A 17,287-nucleotide genomic window follows, 5' to 3' on the forward strand; every position below is an offset into this window, starting at 1 on the left:
GCTAACTGTATAGAGCTTCTCCATCTTTGGCTGCAAAGAATATAATCAATCTGATTTTGGTGTTGACCATCTGATGATGTCCATGTGTAGAGTCTTCTCTTGTTTTGTTGGAAGATGGTGTTAGCTATGACCAGTGCGTTCTCTTGGCAAAACTCTGTTAGCCTTTGCCCTGCTTCACTCTGTACTCCAAGGCCAGTTTGCCTGTTGCTCCAGGTATTTCTTGACTTCCTACTTTTGCATTCCAGCCCCCTATAATGAAAAGGACATCTTTTCAAGGTGTTAGTGCTAGAAGGTCTTGTAGGTCTTCATAGAACTGTTCAACTTCAGCTTCTTCAGCATTACAGGTTGGGGCATAGGCTTGGATTACTGTGATATTGAATGGTCTGCCTTGGAAACGAACAGAGATCATTCTTTCATTTTTGAGATTGCATCCAAGTACTGCATTTCGGACTCTCTTGTTGACTATGATGGCTACTCCATTTCTTCTAAGGGATTCTTGCCCACAGTAGTAGGTATAATGGTCATCTGAGTTAAATTCACCCATCCAGTCCATTTTAGTTTGCTGATTTCGAAAATGTCGACGTTCACTTTTGCCACCTCCTGTTTGACCAATTCCAATTTGCCTTGATTCATGAACCTAACATTCCAGGTTCCTATGCAATATTGCTCTTTTCAGCATCAGACTTTACTTCCATCACCAGTCACATCCACAACTGGGTGTTGTTTTTGCTTTAGCTCCATCTCCTCATTCTTTCTGGAGTTTTTTTCTCCACTGATGTCCTGTAGCATATTGGACCCCTACTTACCTGGGGAGTTCATCTTTCAGTGTCCTATCTTTTTGCCTTTTCATACTGTTCATGGGTTTCTCAAGGCAAGAATACTGAAGTGTTTTGCCATTCCCCCAGTGGGCCATGTTTTGTCAGAACTCTCCACCATTACCCATCAGTCTTGGGTGGCCCTACATGACATGGCTCATGGTTTCATCAAGTTAGACAAGGCTGTGGTACATGTGATCAGATTGGTTAGTTTTTTGTGATTGTGGTTTTCAATCTGTCTGCCCTCTGATGGAGAAGGATAAGAGGCTTATGGAAGCTTCCTGATGGGAGAGACTGACTGAGGGGGAAACTGGGTCTTGTTTGATTGGTGGGGCCATGCTCAGTAAACCTTTAAGTATCTTTTGTTACCTATTATTGACCAGATACATTTCAGTATTCACAGGTATTAGTTTCTGCAAAGATCCCCTGGTCAATAAAAGGTACAGACTACTGTGTGTTAAATAAGCTACAAGGATATATTGCACAACACAGGGAATATAGTCAGTGTTTTAACTGTAAATGAAGTACAACCTTTAAAAATTGTGAATCACTATGTTGTGCACCTAAAAACTTACTTACTATTGTACATCAGCTATACCTCAATTGAATAAAAGGAATTCCAAGTTACTCCATAAGTTATATAAATTTAAGAAGTAAATTGTTAAGAGACAGAACGATGTCTAAAAATTCTGTATCAAATACATTCTAAATGTCTCTAAACCTCTGAGAGACAATAATATGGAAACAGTATAGATATTTAAAAGTACAAAGAAAAATATGGGCAAGTAGAATAGAAAAGTGCTCTTTTCCCCCAGATTCATGTATTCCATGTTCAAAGAATGTCACTGAAATATAATAAATGTATTACACAGCTAGCATAATAATAGTCATTTTATTAGTAGACTTGAGACAGGTATGAAAATTAGACCAAGAATATTCTAAGTAATTAAATCAAAGTCAGAGATTTTTGTCTTTATATTATGTCTAATATCTTTATTCACATAGATGTAAGCTTTTTATCCATAATAAGTGTTATGGTTCTGATGATAATTTCTTTTGAGCTTTTTTTTGGATAGTTGGTCCTAATATGTGATAATTGGTTTTTCAAGTGCATTTTAGAATAAGTAGTTTGAACTGCTTATCATATCAAAGGATTTTATATTAGAAATGTTTAGAAAAAGTTAAAAGTAGGGCTTCCCTGATAGCTCAGTTGGTAAAGAATCCACCTGCAATGCAGGAAACCCCAGTTCGATTCCTGAATCAGGAAGATCCACTGGAGAAGGGATAGGCTACCCACTCCAGTATTCTTGGGCTTCCCTTGTGGCTTAGCTGGTAAAGAATTTGCCTGCAACGTGGGAGAACTGGGTTCAATCCCTGGGTTGGGAAGATCCCCTGGAGAAGGAAAAGGCTACCCACTCCAGTATTCTGGCCTGGAGAATTCCATGGACTGTATTGTCCATGGGGTCACAAAGAGTCAGACACGAGTGAGTGACTTTCACAAGTTTATTTGTTTCTGCCTCAAGAATTAAAATGAGTAAGTGTAATTTCTTTAGGTCAATTTATATCTTAATATTTAAGATTTTGCAGATTAAAGAATAGACAATATAATTTCTAATGAAGAATGATAAAGTAGAATTAGCTCTTAGATACTTTTAAAAAGGTGATGAAATATAATATTTTCTAATTAATGCAATTGATTAAGTGCATTAATCACTTAATTAATGGCTGAGTGGTCCTGCTTAAATTGTTTTCAATCATTTTAACATTCAGTACAAATGCAAGTTATTTTGATATCTTTTATAACATACTTTACTCATCTGAAAATTCACATTGTTACCTTGGACTTCATTTTGTCAGTATTTCTTCTAGCAGAATAATTCTGAGATTGTCTTTAAATAACCAGTGTTTATGGTGTTCTTCATGTTGTTGAAATTCAATATCCTGAAATTATCTGAAGGTGAGAGTGAAGAGTGTTCGTCTCTCAGTCATGTCTGACTCTTTGTGATCCCGTGGACTATAGCCCTCCAGGCTCCTCTGTCCATGGAATTCTCCAGGCAAGAATACTGAAGTGGGTAGCCATTCCCTTCTCCAGGAGATCTTCCCAACCCAGGGATTGGAACCTGGGTCTCCCACATGGCAGGCAGATTCTTTACTGTCTGAGAGTGGAACTAAACAAGTTATTGTACATTTGATTTCATATTTTTACAGAAAAAAATATTCCACATTAACTATTTCATCTGTGTTCTCAAATACTTAGATACATTGATTGTTCCTGCGTGTGGTCTCTCTAGGGTCCAATGGGAGAACAAGGAGAGAGAGGAGAGCCTGGAGCAGAGGGATATAAGGTAATTCCTATAAATTTCACACCTTTCTTCTGAATATGAATAGGTTTCCCTGTGGTTCTGCTCAGTTGCAAATGAAAATAAGCATCATTGAGATAATTAGTAATATCTTACGTTTTTGATCCTAGAAGAAGCTCTTTGTATTTTCTGTTCCTTCTTTCTAAAATTATCTTCATCTCCTTCCATTGCTGCTTTGTCTCATCATTCAGATCTCACCTGAAATATTACTTTTGAGAGGGCTTCTCTAACTGCCCTTTCTATCCACCACTTTATATCTTATTACTCTATTTATTTTATGGCATTTAATGTTATCCAAATTATCTTACCACCTTTTTATACACTCATTTTTTGTCTATTGTCTACATCCCTTAAGAAAATATAATATCCATGAAAATAAGACTGACATGTTTTTCATCATTATATCCCCAACTTTGAGAACACAAATTTCCTACTATATAGTAGAAGTTCATTAGAGACTTGTCAAGTGGATAAACACCATTATATTCTTATGTCAATTCTTATCCTCTTTTATTCTTAAAAGGATTTTTAGAGACAAGCTGTATTGCTCAAATTATATTCGACTATGGAGAGAATTTATTCAGTGTCATTATTTATTAGCATATTTGTGTTGAGGATGTTCTGTATTCCTGCCCTGTATTTCTTCCATTTCTGTTTATAATGTCATATACTAAATAAAATATATATACTAATGTCAAATACTAAATAAAATATATATATATATATATATCTTCCATTTCTGTTTATAATGTCATATACCAAATAAAATGGTCATTTGTTAACTCTCTCCCTATACCTCCTATCTTTTTCCTTTGCTCACAACATTATCTGCTTGCTCACAAAATTACATAATCTTTACTTACATAAATCCTGTCTACCCTTTATAATCTAATTCATACTCCCTTTTCTACTGTCTAACAGCAAGCTTTCCCTCTAATCTAGTCCTATAGTATTTATTGGTTATAAAAGTCATTCAATACAAATATTTTACAATCTTCTGCTACTATCATTTTTGCTAATTGTTTTTAATGTGTAGATATCTTAGCTCCTCAATTTGAATATGACTTCTTTTTTTTCTTGTATAATATTTGTTTTAAGCCCTGTACATAATAGTATATAATATGTTGTTGTTCAGTCATAAGTCGTGTCCAACTGTCTGAGACCCCCATGGACTGCAGCACACCAGGCTTCCCTGTCCTTCACTATTTCCCAGAGTTTGCTCAAACTCATGTCCATTGATCAACAGTGCCATCCAACCATCTCATCCTCTATCGCCCCCCTTCTCCTTTACTTGAAATTAGCTTTTCTTTGGGTTGAGAAGCCAACTCACAGCTTTCAGCATAATTTGAGAAGCTCCTTAAACTTCTTTGACTTTTTCTGTGCTAACTTCTCTACACGTTCTTAGGAAAATCAGGTTCTTATAATATCTTCTTTTGACTTCTACCAACTACAACCAGTAACTATCAGCATGGCAAACAAACAGCTAATTATTCTGTTGGAAGGGAAAGAATCTCTTCTTTACCTGGCTGGGAGAAGAAAAATCCTGCCCCTGTTTTTCTGGATAGTCCCTAGATTCTTTAGAAATCCTTCATCAGAGGTAAGTTTTTCCCTAGGATGGCTATAGAATCTGGTTCTCCTTTAGTCCATAGAGTGCTGATGAAGTCTTCGGTCATGGATGTTTTACCACTTAATGTGATATACATTTTCTTGTTTGTCTTATTCCATCTTGTTTCTTAGGCTTTAAGAGTCATTTTGTCATTTGTTGATGGATCTATTTTAAAAAGCCATTAAGTGCCAGTCAGTCACAATAACTTCATTACTTAGACATCTCAAAGTCATGAAATACCCACACTTGTACCCTGCCACATTTTCCCAAGCACATGTTCAATTCAAACAGTGGAACTATGCTTTATTCAGAGTTAGATCATTCTGTTATACCCTTACGTGATACTTTTAAATGATTGCCTTTCTGTATAGGCATTGTAGACATAACCATTTCACTCTAGTAAACAGATGGTCAGAATTATTATAAGCTTCTTTCAATTGTGCTCAAATGCACATAGCATAAAATTTACCATTTTAACCATTTTAAAATGGTATAATTTAGAGACATTTACTATATTGGCAATATTGTACAATTATCACACATTGCCTAGGTCTAGAACATTTTCATCACCCCCCAAAAAAAAAACTGTGCTTGTTAAACAGTCATTCTACTTCTCCCAAGCTCTGGAAACCACTACTCTGCTTTCTATCTCTACCAAATTATCTATTCTGTATCTTTCATATAATTGGGATCATAAAATATATAGCCTTTTGTGTCTGGCTTCTTTCACTTTACACAGTGTTTTCAAGATTCATCCATGTTGTAAAATATGTCAGTACTTCATTCCTTTTTATGGTTGAATAATCACCAAGCTTTTAAAAACACTTTTATATTCACAAATATTCTTTTTTTTTTTAGTAAGGATATCACTATATTTATTCTCATTCAGGCAATTTTTCTATAACTTCAATAGTTTCCTCTCGAAACATAAGAACAAAAGAATCCCAAAGCTCAGAACTGGATCACTTGGCCCTTTCTCTTCTTACCTCCTCTGAGTTCAAAATGCTTGCACCTCTTAATGGCCAGCATCCTCTTGGATCTGCAGCTGGAAAAATATAGAACGCTTCACAAATCTGCATGTCATCCTTGCACAGGGGCCATGCTAATCTTCTCTGTATCATTCCAATTTTAGTATATGTGCTGCCGAAGCGAGCACCACAAATATTCTTAAAGTTATGATAAACTCATGATTTTCCTGTTGGAGAAAAAAGATGGAATGGATAATGAATATTTTGCTTTCGTCTGGCTATGAACAACTGAAAGACATTTTGAAACCCTTATCACCATCCTTTGTTCTTTTTTTCCTCTTGAAGAAACTGAGACTCACAAAAGTCAAGTATCTCATTCATTATTATCAGTAAATATAACTAGTCATCACTATATGTGATATGTTTTATGTGTTACATATAATTAAATGTCTTCTCATTCAGCATTTATTTTAGTGTCTTCCATGGACCAGGAAGGAGCCCTGAATGTAACATGGAGCATTCAACACACAGTCTTTGACTCCATGGACATCACATATAAAAAATAAGAATATTTAATCAGTATCAAAGCGGATATAGTGAAATATTTGCCATCCAGAAAACTACACATCACGTATGTCAAGATAAATTCACTTGAGGCTTGATAGAGAGCCAGAGGACATGGTATGAATAAGAACATTATACTGTTAATATTCACTTTTTAAAAGTGTGGGCAGAAACACATAAATATCTAAGATTAAGTCAACCTAAACTTATATGAGACAAAGCCCTAGAAATAAGTTGAATAAATTATGTTCTACCTTAAATTCCTTTTTACTTTCGTTTGGCAAAGGTCATAGAAATTTTTGCATACAATAAAAGAACTACTAATCCTATCCTCACTAGGTCTTCAGTCCTTAGCATTAGATATACACATCCAAATAGCTACTAGACAGCATCACAGGTACCTCAGACTCAGCATGTCCCAGTCCAAATCTGATCCTCCTCTTTTTATGTCTTTAATTCAGTGAATAGTACCAGCAGCAGACATCCAGATGTCTAGTGAACTGATCTTCCCTCTTTCTATCTCTCTCTGTCTCTTTTTCGCTCTCTGTCTCTCTTGCTTTCTCTTTTCTCTCACCTCTCCCTCCTCATTCTCCCCTCTCTCTATCCTCTCATCTCTCAACTTCAATTGGCCACTTCTTTTAACCTTTTATGTATCTCTGGAGTCTATCCACTTTGCCCTACTTTAGGGTTTCATCGTGTTTTGCCTGCATTCTTTTAACAGTTCACTAATTTGACTCACTATCCACAGTCACAGCTCTTTTAAATCCATTCTCCACTTAACATGTTGTGTTAGGTGAATCTCCATTCATTCTCCCATGCTATTCCTCTGCAGAATGCCTTCCTTTTTCTTTACCGCCTGGAAAACTCATCCTTTAAACTTCAGCTTCCCATATAAAATCATCTCTTATGATTTTATAATCATCATATATAATCATCACTTTCCATATAAAATCGTCTCCAGGCTCCCTTTGATCATCCAACCCCTCCCACTACTAACATCACCAGAAAAAAAATCAATCACTTCCCGCAATCTTGCCCACATAACTTCATAATAATATTTACTGCAGCGTATTTAATTCTTACCACTGTAGAAAAATAATTTGTCAGTTTTTATTGAGATGGAAAGAGCCAAAGGAGCTATAGTGGAGCTCCTAGGAAACAAGTTTGTTTTTCCTAAGGTTTGCATCCAAACATCACAAACCCTATAAGAGGCAGTTGGTTCTTCTATAATCATTCTAAAAGGTCTCTGTAAAACTGCAGCTAGAATGGTGACAAAGCCATGATAGACCATGATGGTTTGGAGTTTTGTAGTTGACTCAGTATGGTTACACTTAGTTCACTTTGTAATCCCATCTCTTCACCAATTGCTTCTCTCCTGAGCTGGCTTTATAAGTGACCTACAATAATTGTATTTACTTAAATGAAACTCCCCCTTGGTTGACCTGATTCTGTTACTTGCTGATCCTGGTCATGTTTTGTTGATAAGAGTCATGCTGTTTGTTGGTAGTCATCCTTTTCTCTTTAGTTATGACTGTGTGCTATTTATAGAAAGTTTTCCAAATCAGCCTTTATCTCTTGCATCTGTTTTCTCCCTTAAACAGGATTTGTTTACTTTATCAGGAAGTTGAATCTTAAAACCATAAACATTTACGCTGCAGAATGCAAACAAAAAAGACTTCAACTGATCTTGCTGTGAGAATAAATCATTAGCCTTAGGTAATCCCTTCTCCTCCTAGCCCAGAAAGGAGATGAGCCTGATAACTGTCCTTCCTATGGCATCCTTTCTGTAATATACAGGAAGAAAGGAATCTGAAGTGGACAGTGGGGAAGGGGATAAAAGAGGTTACATGTGGAATTCTTCCTGCATAACTGTTACCTGACATGCCCCTAGGTTGTTGTTAGTTTCTGTTTGCACACTTGAAAAATGTGGTAGGTCAGCATTCCTTTCTAGGAGAACTGGGCTGATGACAGATTGCTAGAGTCAGAGTCACTTGATGTCTTGGCATATGCAGTGACAACCACCAGTCTTCAACTCAGTAAATCTACTATCTAAAAGGCTGTGACCTTAATTTGTAAAAGTGGAGACCATAGAACACTGGAAAAAAGATTGAAAAAGACATTTGCTTTCGAACTCTTTATTCACTAGTTATTTACTATGTTAGTTTCCTGAGCCTGCCATAACAGATTACCACAAACCAGGTGGCTTAAAATGACAGAAATTTATTCTCTCATGATCCTGGAAGCCAGAAATCCAAAAGCAAGATATGAACAGGGTTGTGCTCCCATTATTGGCTCTAGGAAAGAACCTTTCTTGCTTCTTCCAGCTTCTGGTAGCTAACAACATCTTGTGGCTGCATCACTCTATCCTCTGCTCACCTTCACATGACCTTCTCATTTGTATCCTTCTCTTTCTCTGTGTCTCTTACACGGACAACTGTCAGTGGATTTGGGGCCCACATGGATAATCCAGAGAGCTTCCCAGATGGCATTATGGTAAAGAACCCACCTGCTAATGCAGAACACAAGAAATACAGGCTTGATCCCTAGGTCGGGAAGATCTCCTAGAGGAGGAAATGGCAACCCACTCTAGGATTCTTGCCTGGATAATCCCATGGACAGAAGAGCCTGGAGGGCTATAATCCAGAGGGTCACAAAGAGTCCAGTAAAATCTCCTTCTGAAATACTTAATGTGATGATATCTGCAAAGACCCTTTTCTCCAAATAAGATCACATTCACAGGTTTTGAGGATTAGGGCATAGACATCTTTTGGCAGACCTATATTAACCCATATGGAAAAAACCTCTATACTCTTTCTTAGTCATCATTATATCCAGTGGCTGTTATGTTCTATACTATTTCTAAGAGAGAATCGTTACCTCTGTAATATTTAAATTGAATTTTGCAACATTCTGCTACCACTTTAAGTGATACTTGGAGAAGGAAATGGCAGCCCACTCCAGTATTCTCTTGCCTGGAAAATCCCATGGACAGAGCAGTGTAGCGGGTTTACGTCCATGGAGTCGCGAAGAGTCGGACACGACTGAGCGACTTCACTTCCACTTTATGTGATGCTACTCTATCCTCTAAGTTGTATGTCTTTATGTATTCTAATAATATATCCTTTTCTCTTCATAGGGCCATGTGGGTATACCAGGACCAAGAGGTGCCACTGGACAGCAAGGGCCCCCAGTATGTTTTGAAAGCATTCTTTGTAACATTAATGTTAACATATGTTATTTGGTCTCTACTTTATATGTGATTTCTCTTTTGATTCCTGTTAAAGGGTGAGCCAGGTGACCAGGGTGAACAAGGACTAAAAGGAGAGAGAGGATCTGAAGTAAGTTGAAATCATTTAAGACAATTTGAAATGTATTGCTGGCTTGAGAAAGCAAGGACACAGGGAGTTGCTGTTCATTATAACTTAAATGATCATTCACCCTTTCAGAACAAGAATCACATGGGCCTCTAAACAATGTGTTTGTCAATAATTGTGCTAAAGCATCATTATTGATTAATTTATGTGTTTTGACTGCCCTCCAGATTTCCCTTTACCAGCAGACTATTCTGGTTTTTAGAAAATTGCCTAGACTTATCCCAAACTAACTGTCCTTCTTTGGGGTTTTAGGTAGAAATAACAACTAGCCTTAAAGCCAGTATTGCTAAGTGAAAATTTAGCAGTCATGCTTATATAGTTGCTGTAGTAAAATAGGGGTATAAATCACTGGTATATGACACAGAGTCAAAATTGGCTTAAAAGATTTTTTTTTTCCCATAGCACAAGTCAATTATTTGTTATCAACAAACTAAAAATCTATTATTACTGAATTTAGCCATCTCCTTCCCTGTATCAGAATAGATGTTGCTTCAACCTTACATATGGAGAAGGAAATGGCAACCCACCCCAGTATTCTTGCCTAGAAAATCCCATGGACAGAGCAGCCTGGCGGGTTCTAGTTCATGGAGTCGTAAGAGTTGGACACGACTGAGCAACTGAACACACACACACACCCTTACAAAACAACTGGATTTGTAATTTGTAGCATCAGTTCATCGCTACCCAACTTTTCATTCAGCCTTATTAAAAAAAAAAAAAAAATGCGGAGAAAGAATACAGCTGTCTCATTCACTTAGAAGTTGTAATACCCAAATTGGAAAAAGCAGTGGAAAAATCTGTGAACCTAGAACACTACTAATGCTTTCATGTGACTTCCTTATGCTTGCTTTAAGTAGCTAAGGATGAACATGCGCTCCCAAGGTTTGATCCTAAAATTTCTAATCCTTTACAGTTAGTACTTTCATTTTCTTGGTGTTTTCTTTTTGCTTTTTGACGTATCTCAGAAAGAATAAAATTTTTTTTGCTGTTTCTTCATATCTGTTAAAATTATACCAATGAAAATAAAATAGTCTCACTAGATCACTGCACCTCCAGTCTATATAGTCAGCCTTCCCAGGTATTAGAGCTGAAAAGTGCTGAGGAGCCGTGGTTTAAATTCTGTATAATCCGTGAGAACTAGTTCTTTTCCCACTATGGGCGATGCTGGCATACAGTCTGAGGTTACACTAAAAACCCTTATGCAATTTCAGATAGGAGCGGTTGTTACCAAAATATCACTGACTGTTACTCACTAGGGTCACTTTGAATAGCCAGATGGATCCTGGGGAATAACCGGCATCTTATTTCTGTAAAGCTTTAAATGTGTTTTTTAGATTTGGAAAGGGCCCTTTAAAATCATTTGGACAGCCCTCTCATCTTTCAAATGAAGTAGTTCAGGTCCCAAAGAGATTTATGAGTTACTAAGATCACAAAACTGGTTACAACAAAACCAACATTAGAAACTTTATTTCTTGACTCCCATTATTACACAGAAGCCTTCTTTTATAGATTAAATTAAATATTAATTTTACTTAACCAACTGATTGATTCATTAGTCTCTCAGATATGAAACTGTGGACAACTATTAAAAAAATTGGAGCAAGTCAAGTCAAAACCAATTGCAAACCACTACATTTTTTAGAGACTTTCATAATGCAAATGTAGTGAACTGTCCCATAATGGCTTTCAAATACAGAGACTCAAGCCAAAATTTTATTTTCTTCCCAAAACAAAATTCCAGATTTTAGTGAGTTGAAATTTCTTGGTTAAAAAGAGTATGAGTCTTACTTCTCTAAGTCTGAGTTTGTATTTTAAAGCTACCCTCTCTAACAAAGTTAGAACTAGCAAAGTATTGAGATGACTATTCTTCAGCTTCATTTAAATAAAAAACAAATGAGTGTTTGGATAGTAATGGCACATTTAAAATTTTCTGTTATCTAAAGAATTAGATTACCTACTTTTGTAGTCTGTGAAGTGGTACAATTCCAGTGAATTGAAAGCTGTTTTAAATGGATCTGATTTCAAAAGGGTCATTCTATTTTTCAAAGCTAGGCAGACAAAAGAGCACAATTCTGCATATACTCTAAAGACTATATATGAATTCATTCACCTTTCCTATTATGAAAACAGGAAAGTCTGTTTGATTTATGAGATACTTAAATTTAAATAAAATAATATGAGTAAGTTGTTTGAAAAGAGCATAGAATGCTTCTAGCTTTATTGCATTTGAATTTGGGGCATTGGTGGAAGAGTGACATTTCTCACCCTTTTTATGACACCAACTGAATTAATCACCTACTAACACCTTCTATTTTTTCTTTGTCTTTGGCCCAGTCTTTAATTTCCTACTGAACAGACCACCTCTGTGTAGGATTAATATTTAGTAATATTTGGCTCTTAATTTAGTTATAAGAATACCTAGCGATTCCAAATTCAAGGCTTTTTTAAATGCACAAATTCAAAAAAATACCAGTCTTTTACACTTTGTTGACCTTTATGTATTTTAAACTTCCATTGCAAGTCTGTGGTTCCTCTAACTGGCCTACTTCATTTTAGTTATGATGACAATAATTGTCATAAGGAAACTGTTCATGAATTGAGCAACTAAAAACAGCAGAGACTATTTTGCTATTTTTATACACTTTATGTTCAGTAGGTAGGTTTCTGCCACAATTTTACCATTAAAAGTAGCAAAAGTATTCTTTAAAAATAATTTGCATAGCCATAATTTTCCTTTAGTGTTATTCTGTTGGGAGCTACTTCCTCATACCTATCCAAGTATTAATAACTAATATTCTAAATCTAATTTTCACAATGATAGATCCATATATATAGGTTTTAGAATACAGTATTTACCTGTTCTGAAATAATTCCCAACATAATAGCCACCCCAAAACATAATTGATTTGTGATGGTCAATGAATGTCTTTGTTTTTATTTTGTTATTTGAATGTTTGGAATAAAACACTCATATATATGTATAGCATATCTGAACCTTAAGCCATAAACTCAGATACACTAAAAGTATAAGTTTATGTTCTTTGTAATGGAACTTAATTTCTGTTCTGAGTGCCCTTCCTGGCCTGTGGTAGAAACCTAATTGATGGAAATTTAGTCAATTGATTGCCTTTAACTCTGTCCACTCAGATGTCTTACATTTGATTCAGAGAGTTTTCCCCATTCATTGTCTTTTCAAATATGCAGTTACACTCTGGGTGGCAATGGTAGGGAAGAGGAATAGGAGGTGAGATTGAGTCTCAACCATCATCTGTTGGTGCTAGCATCCACTGAAATGTGCATCATCCCTTTGGAGCCCCGTTGGCCATCGTTCCACTGTTTCGGTGTCTACGTTGGCCCTCCTAGCAGAAGTTCTTTGATCCCTGTTGATTTTTACACTGTTTTATCAACTCAGGTTTAAGACCTCCTCAGATCAGGCTCCAAGGGCCATGTGCTTTCTGTTCTTCGCCACATGGAAATAACATTCTGCTGCTCCCCGCACCATGCTCTGTGCTTGAGGGACTTAGACTTTCTCAGGACCCTTGGCCTGACATCTCATGGAGAAATTTCTACTCTTGTTGCTGACAGTGTAATTTAGAGGACATCTCATGAGGCCTTTAGTCTCCCTAGCCATCATCTCTGTACCCAAGTCCCCACATTTGTCTGCAGTATTGTCGTCTCCACCCGCCCCGGGACTTGAGGGGTGGAGTCAAGGTCTCTTCTCAGAGATACCCATCAATGTCTTCAGTCTTGCTTCTCTTTTTACCTTTTCTCCAAAGTGAAGATTTTTTTTATATCCCCTCAGGCAGGAAAAACTTTCTCTTACATTATTATAATTCTTCTAAATATGTTCTTTGTGTCATAAATTTTATGACTTGAATCTTTTATTACCTTGACTTTTGAGACTTTTAATATTTGAAAATCAGGTTTTTGTGTGGGTTGCACAAAATACTGGAGTGGGTTGCATTTTTGTGTTAAGGAAATACATTCTTTTCAAACTATTACCCCACCATGAGATTCAGAGGACTATTTTGAAATTCATAAGCTAAAAAAGTTTATTTTAAAAATCAAAAGTCTAGAACAGATCTTTCACTTTATAAAAAGAAATACGGTGAAGAAAAAAAGCACACCAGTTAACATATTTTAATATTATCACAATTCATATACTTATTTTGTGCTATTCAAAACAACCAAAAACAAAATTGTTTTCAATATTTAAAATAGTATTTATTTGCCTATTTCATTTCTTCATTGTGTTTTATTATAAGATCATATGTTTCAGAAATTGTATTTACTTCAAGTAAACCCAGTTCACCAACTATCCCATTTTCTTACCTTTAGGAGGAATTTATATTAATGACTTTTTGAAGCAAGAAAAATAGCTTTTGAACTTGGAGGTATAACCCTTGATTAATATAGTTCCCTTTCATCAAATTCTAACAAAATGGGATTTTTATTTCTTACAGAAAATGCCCTTATTCTCTGTTACTATATACACTATCTCTTCTTAAAACATTTAAGCTCATTTTCAGACTATGTAGCATCTTTTGAAATTTTTTATCTTGTTATTATTGTCAAATTGACTTTTTAGCACAACTATCTTCAGATTTTAATAACTTAACATCCCATTTTGGTGAAATTATCTTGTTTCTGAGAACTTCTGACTTCTGAAAAATATGTCTGGTAATGGCAATATGCTTTTTTTTTAATTTGTGAACTAGGTCACTCTTTTCCACATTTTTCTTCTTAAGATAATTTTAGGATAGCATGAGAATAATGGCATGATTTGCAAGGGCAAATTTCTAACTATCCTGGCAGACCATTACAGCGGAATCAATTATAATTTAAAACATCTCACACATGGAAAACCAAGCAGCTCTGTGAGAAATAAATATCTTTTCTTTGATTCACAAGTATGTTCTTCTCTGTACTTCCAGATAGAACATTTTAAGTTATTGATTCATATCCCTCACTCTACTTTAAGTGCCTTGGGAACAGGAGCTTTAATTTTGCATCTCCCACACATAACAGAGTCCCTGGTACCTCATAGTCAATGAATGTTTGTTGCTGTTATTTTGTCACTAAATAGCAAAGTCATGTCTGACTATTTTGTAACACCATCCACTGTAGTCCACCAGTCTCCTCTGTCCATGGGATTTTCCAAGCAAGAATACTGAAGTGGGTTGCATTTCCTTCTCCAGAGATCTTCCCAGCCCAGGGATAGAGCCTGCATCTCCTGCGTTGCAGTGCGTCCTTTACCGCTGAGCCACTGGGGAAGCCCCAGTGAATGCTCACTGAATTAATTAAATAGGTACTTAACCAATTTCAATAGGGAGACAGAGGCCTTGCCTGCAAGTGGGGACTTTTGTTTAAATAATCAGCTTCTTTTTAGAACTATAAATCTTTGAAAGTTAATTGCTCAGTCGTGTCTGACTCTGCGAGACCATGGACCACCAGGCTCCTCTTTCCATGGAATTCTCCAAGCAAGAATACTGGAGTGGGTTGCCATTTCCTTCTCCAGGGGATATTCCTGACCCAGGGACCCAACCCGGGTCTCCTGCATTGCAGGCAGATTCTTTACCATCCTGAGCCATAAGGATAGCTCCTTTTGGAGGCCAGGTGGAAATTCATCCATTATCTGGTCAAATTCTCTCATTTACAGATGAAAAAGTGACTCCCAGGAAAGTTAAATAACAATCCCAATGATGAGTATAAGGACTTGCTTGTAGCATCCAGGTATTCGAGTTCTTTTCTGTGCCATCTGTTTATTGCAATCAATTGACAACAGTGCTTCACATCTTTAGGGTCCTAAAGGGAAAAGAGGAGCTCCTGGTCCTCCTGGGAAACCTGGGATTCCTGTAAGTAACAAGCTGTCTTCATCTTCATTATTTTTCTAAATAGAATTGGCAACTTTAGCGAGCAGAATAGTTTGGAGCCAATTATGAGAAGTGTTGGATAAATTACATTGTCTTTAAAAAATGTTTAAACCCGTGCTGGAACACAGAGGGAACAAAATATGACCATTAGCTCAAAACCAAGCTTGGTGTTGAAATAGAAGTCACTGCAGTTGAAGGATGTTATTTTCCGGTGTATGGAGACCTGTCTGTGAATTCATGCTACTACTGTCGATGATGAGCTACTGAAAAACAGGGAACTTGGAGTCATGACTAAATAAATGGTGACAAAGGTCAGAGATTTCCAAGCATGATTAAAAGGACATGACCTGGATTTTAGTGAGAGAACTTGACCTCTCATTTCCCTGGGAAACAGAACAGAAAGTCTTAGGAAAAAAAGAAAAAAAACTTCAAATCCTTTCATCATAAAACAAAGTTTAATTTTACCTTAGCCATTCATTTCCTCTTTGGCCAGGCAAGTATGTGTTGACTAGCTTATTAGCAAAGGCTTTCTGCTGGTCTCCCCTAGCCAAGGGCCTGATTTGAGTGGCCTGTGTTAGTTCAAGAAAAGTAAAGAAGTGAATATAAATTATAAGCACATTGAGATCAGAGATCCCTGTAGATTAAATCTTGTTCCTCAAGAATAGAAACAAAATGTTCAGACCTTTATTCAGTCGTATATTTATCTAATTCAAAGTGGCAATTAAAGAGCCTTAATTTATTTCTTGGGGAAATAATACAGTATGAAGTTTTAGAGATGATGAATGTCAGCCTGTATTCTATGCAGACAGGTGCACAGGGCTGATCTTTTCTCCATAGCTGGATAAACCATGGGCTGGCACAATGAGAAATACTAAGAAAATACACTAAAGCAGAAATGTTACCAAGTAAATTGCTGATTAGCTTGGCATTTTGTTTAGAGGACAGTTGACTAATCTGTTGTATACAAATAGTAAATTATTAAGGAATCCAGGAAATAGGAAAATTTGTCCTGGGACAGAGTATTAAAAATGTAACCCCCTATCTTAATAAGTATAAAAGTATTTGTCATTTAAATATCTGTATAGCATCTCTCTATAATCCAAGTAATTTTTAATTATCAAGGGACTTCCAGGACTACCTGGGCCAAAAGGCATGCAAGGATACCATGGAGCAGAAGGCATTTCAGGAAACCCTGGAAAAATTGGGCTACCAGGAAAACACGGACTTCCTGTGAGTAGATTGAATGTTTTTTACACTTTATTTCTTACGCATAAGTGTCTCTTTACAGGATCATAGATATTTTGGCTGTCTTTCTTAGCTTTGAGATTCGCTCAGATTAAGCCAATCATTACTATAATAATTATTTTGGAATTGTGTTTATGATTTTCAGGGAATGTCAATGAGTACATTCTGTTGTATATTTTATATATAATAACCCATATTATTAATAATTTATATCATTCTTAGTACATATAAAAGCTGGTAAATAGGAACCATAAAGAAGTAATATTTTAAAGGCTACACAAGCTGACTGTTTTGAATTCATCAAATGTCTTAAGCCACCTTTGGAACATTTCAGGCTTAGCAATGACTCAAGGTAAGCTCTGCCAAAATCATTTTCCCTTTACTTTTATAGCCACACTATTTTATAAGAATTATGTCAATATTTTCTCTGTGTTCATCCATTGGTGATGCAATGAGCAATGATATAGATTCTTATTTTTATG

The 17,287-nt window shown here is 36.1% G+C and overlaps 1 protein-coding gene and 1 non-coding gene across 9 annotated transcripts in view; one reads left to right on the top strand and one right to left on the bottom strand.

Moving 5' to 3' along the window:
* Positions 1-17,287, top strand: part of COL24A1 (collagen type XXIV alpha 1 chain) — a 371,899-nt gene that overhangs the window by 286,599 nt on the left and 68,013 nt on the right. For all 8 annotated transcript variants that reach the window (XM_043460779.1, XM_043460785.1, XM_043460778.1 and 5 more), the window contains 5 exons: positions 3,107-3,160; positions 9,450-9,503; positions 9,598-9,651; positions 15,489-15,542; positions 16,683-16,790. In XM_043460779.1, the coding sequence (XP_043316714.1) occupies positions 3,107-3,160; positions 9,450-9,503; positions 9,598-9,651; positions 15,489-15,542; positions 16,683-16,790 (324 nt within the window). The remainder of the gene's footprint in view (positions 1-3,106; positions 3,161-9,449; positions 9,504-9,597; positions 9,652-15,488; positions 15,543-16,682; positions 16,791-17,287) is intronic.
* Positions 5,831-5,937, bottom strand: LOC122437437. The gene has a single exon (XR_006268264.1). It is a non-coding gene; the product is annotated as a U6 spliceosomal RNA (small nuclear RNA).

Source organism: Cervus canadensis, chromosome 2 (assembly GCF_019320065.1).
Source record: "Cervus canadensis isolate Bull #8, Minnesota chromosome 2, ASM1932006v1, whole genome shotgun sequence".
NCBI lineage: Eukaryota > Metazoa > Chordata > Mammalia > Artiodactyla > Cervidae > Cervus > Cervus canadensis.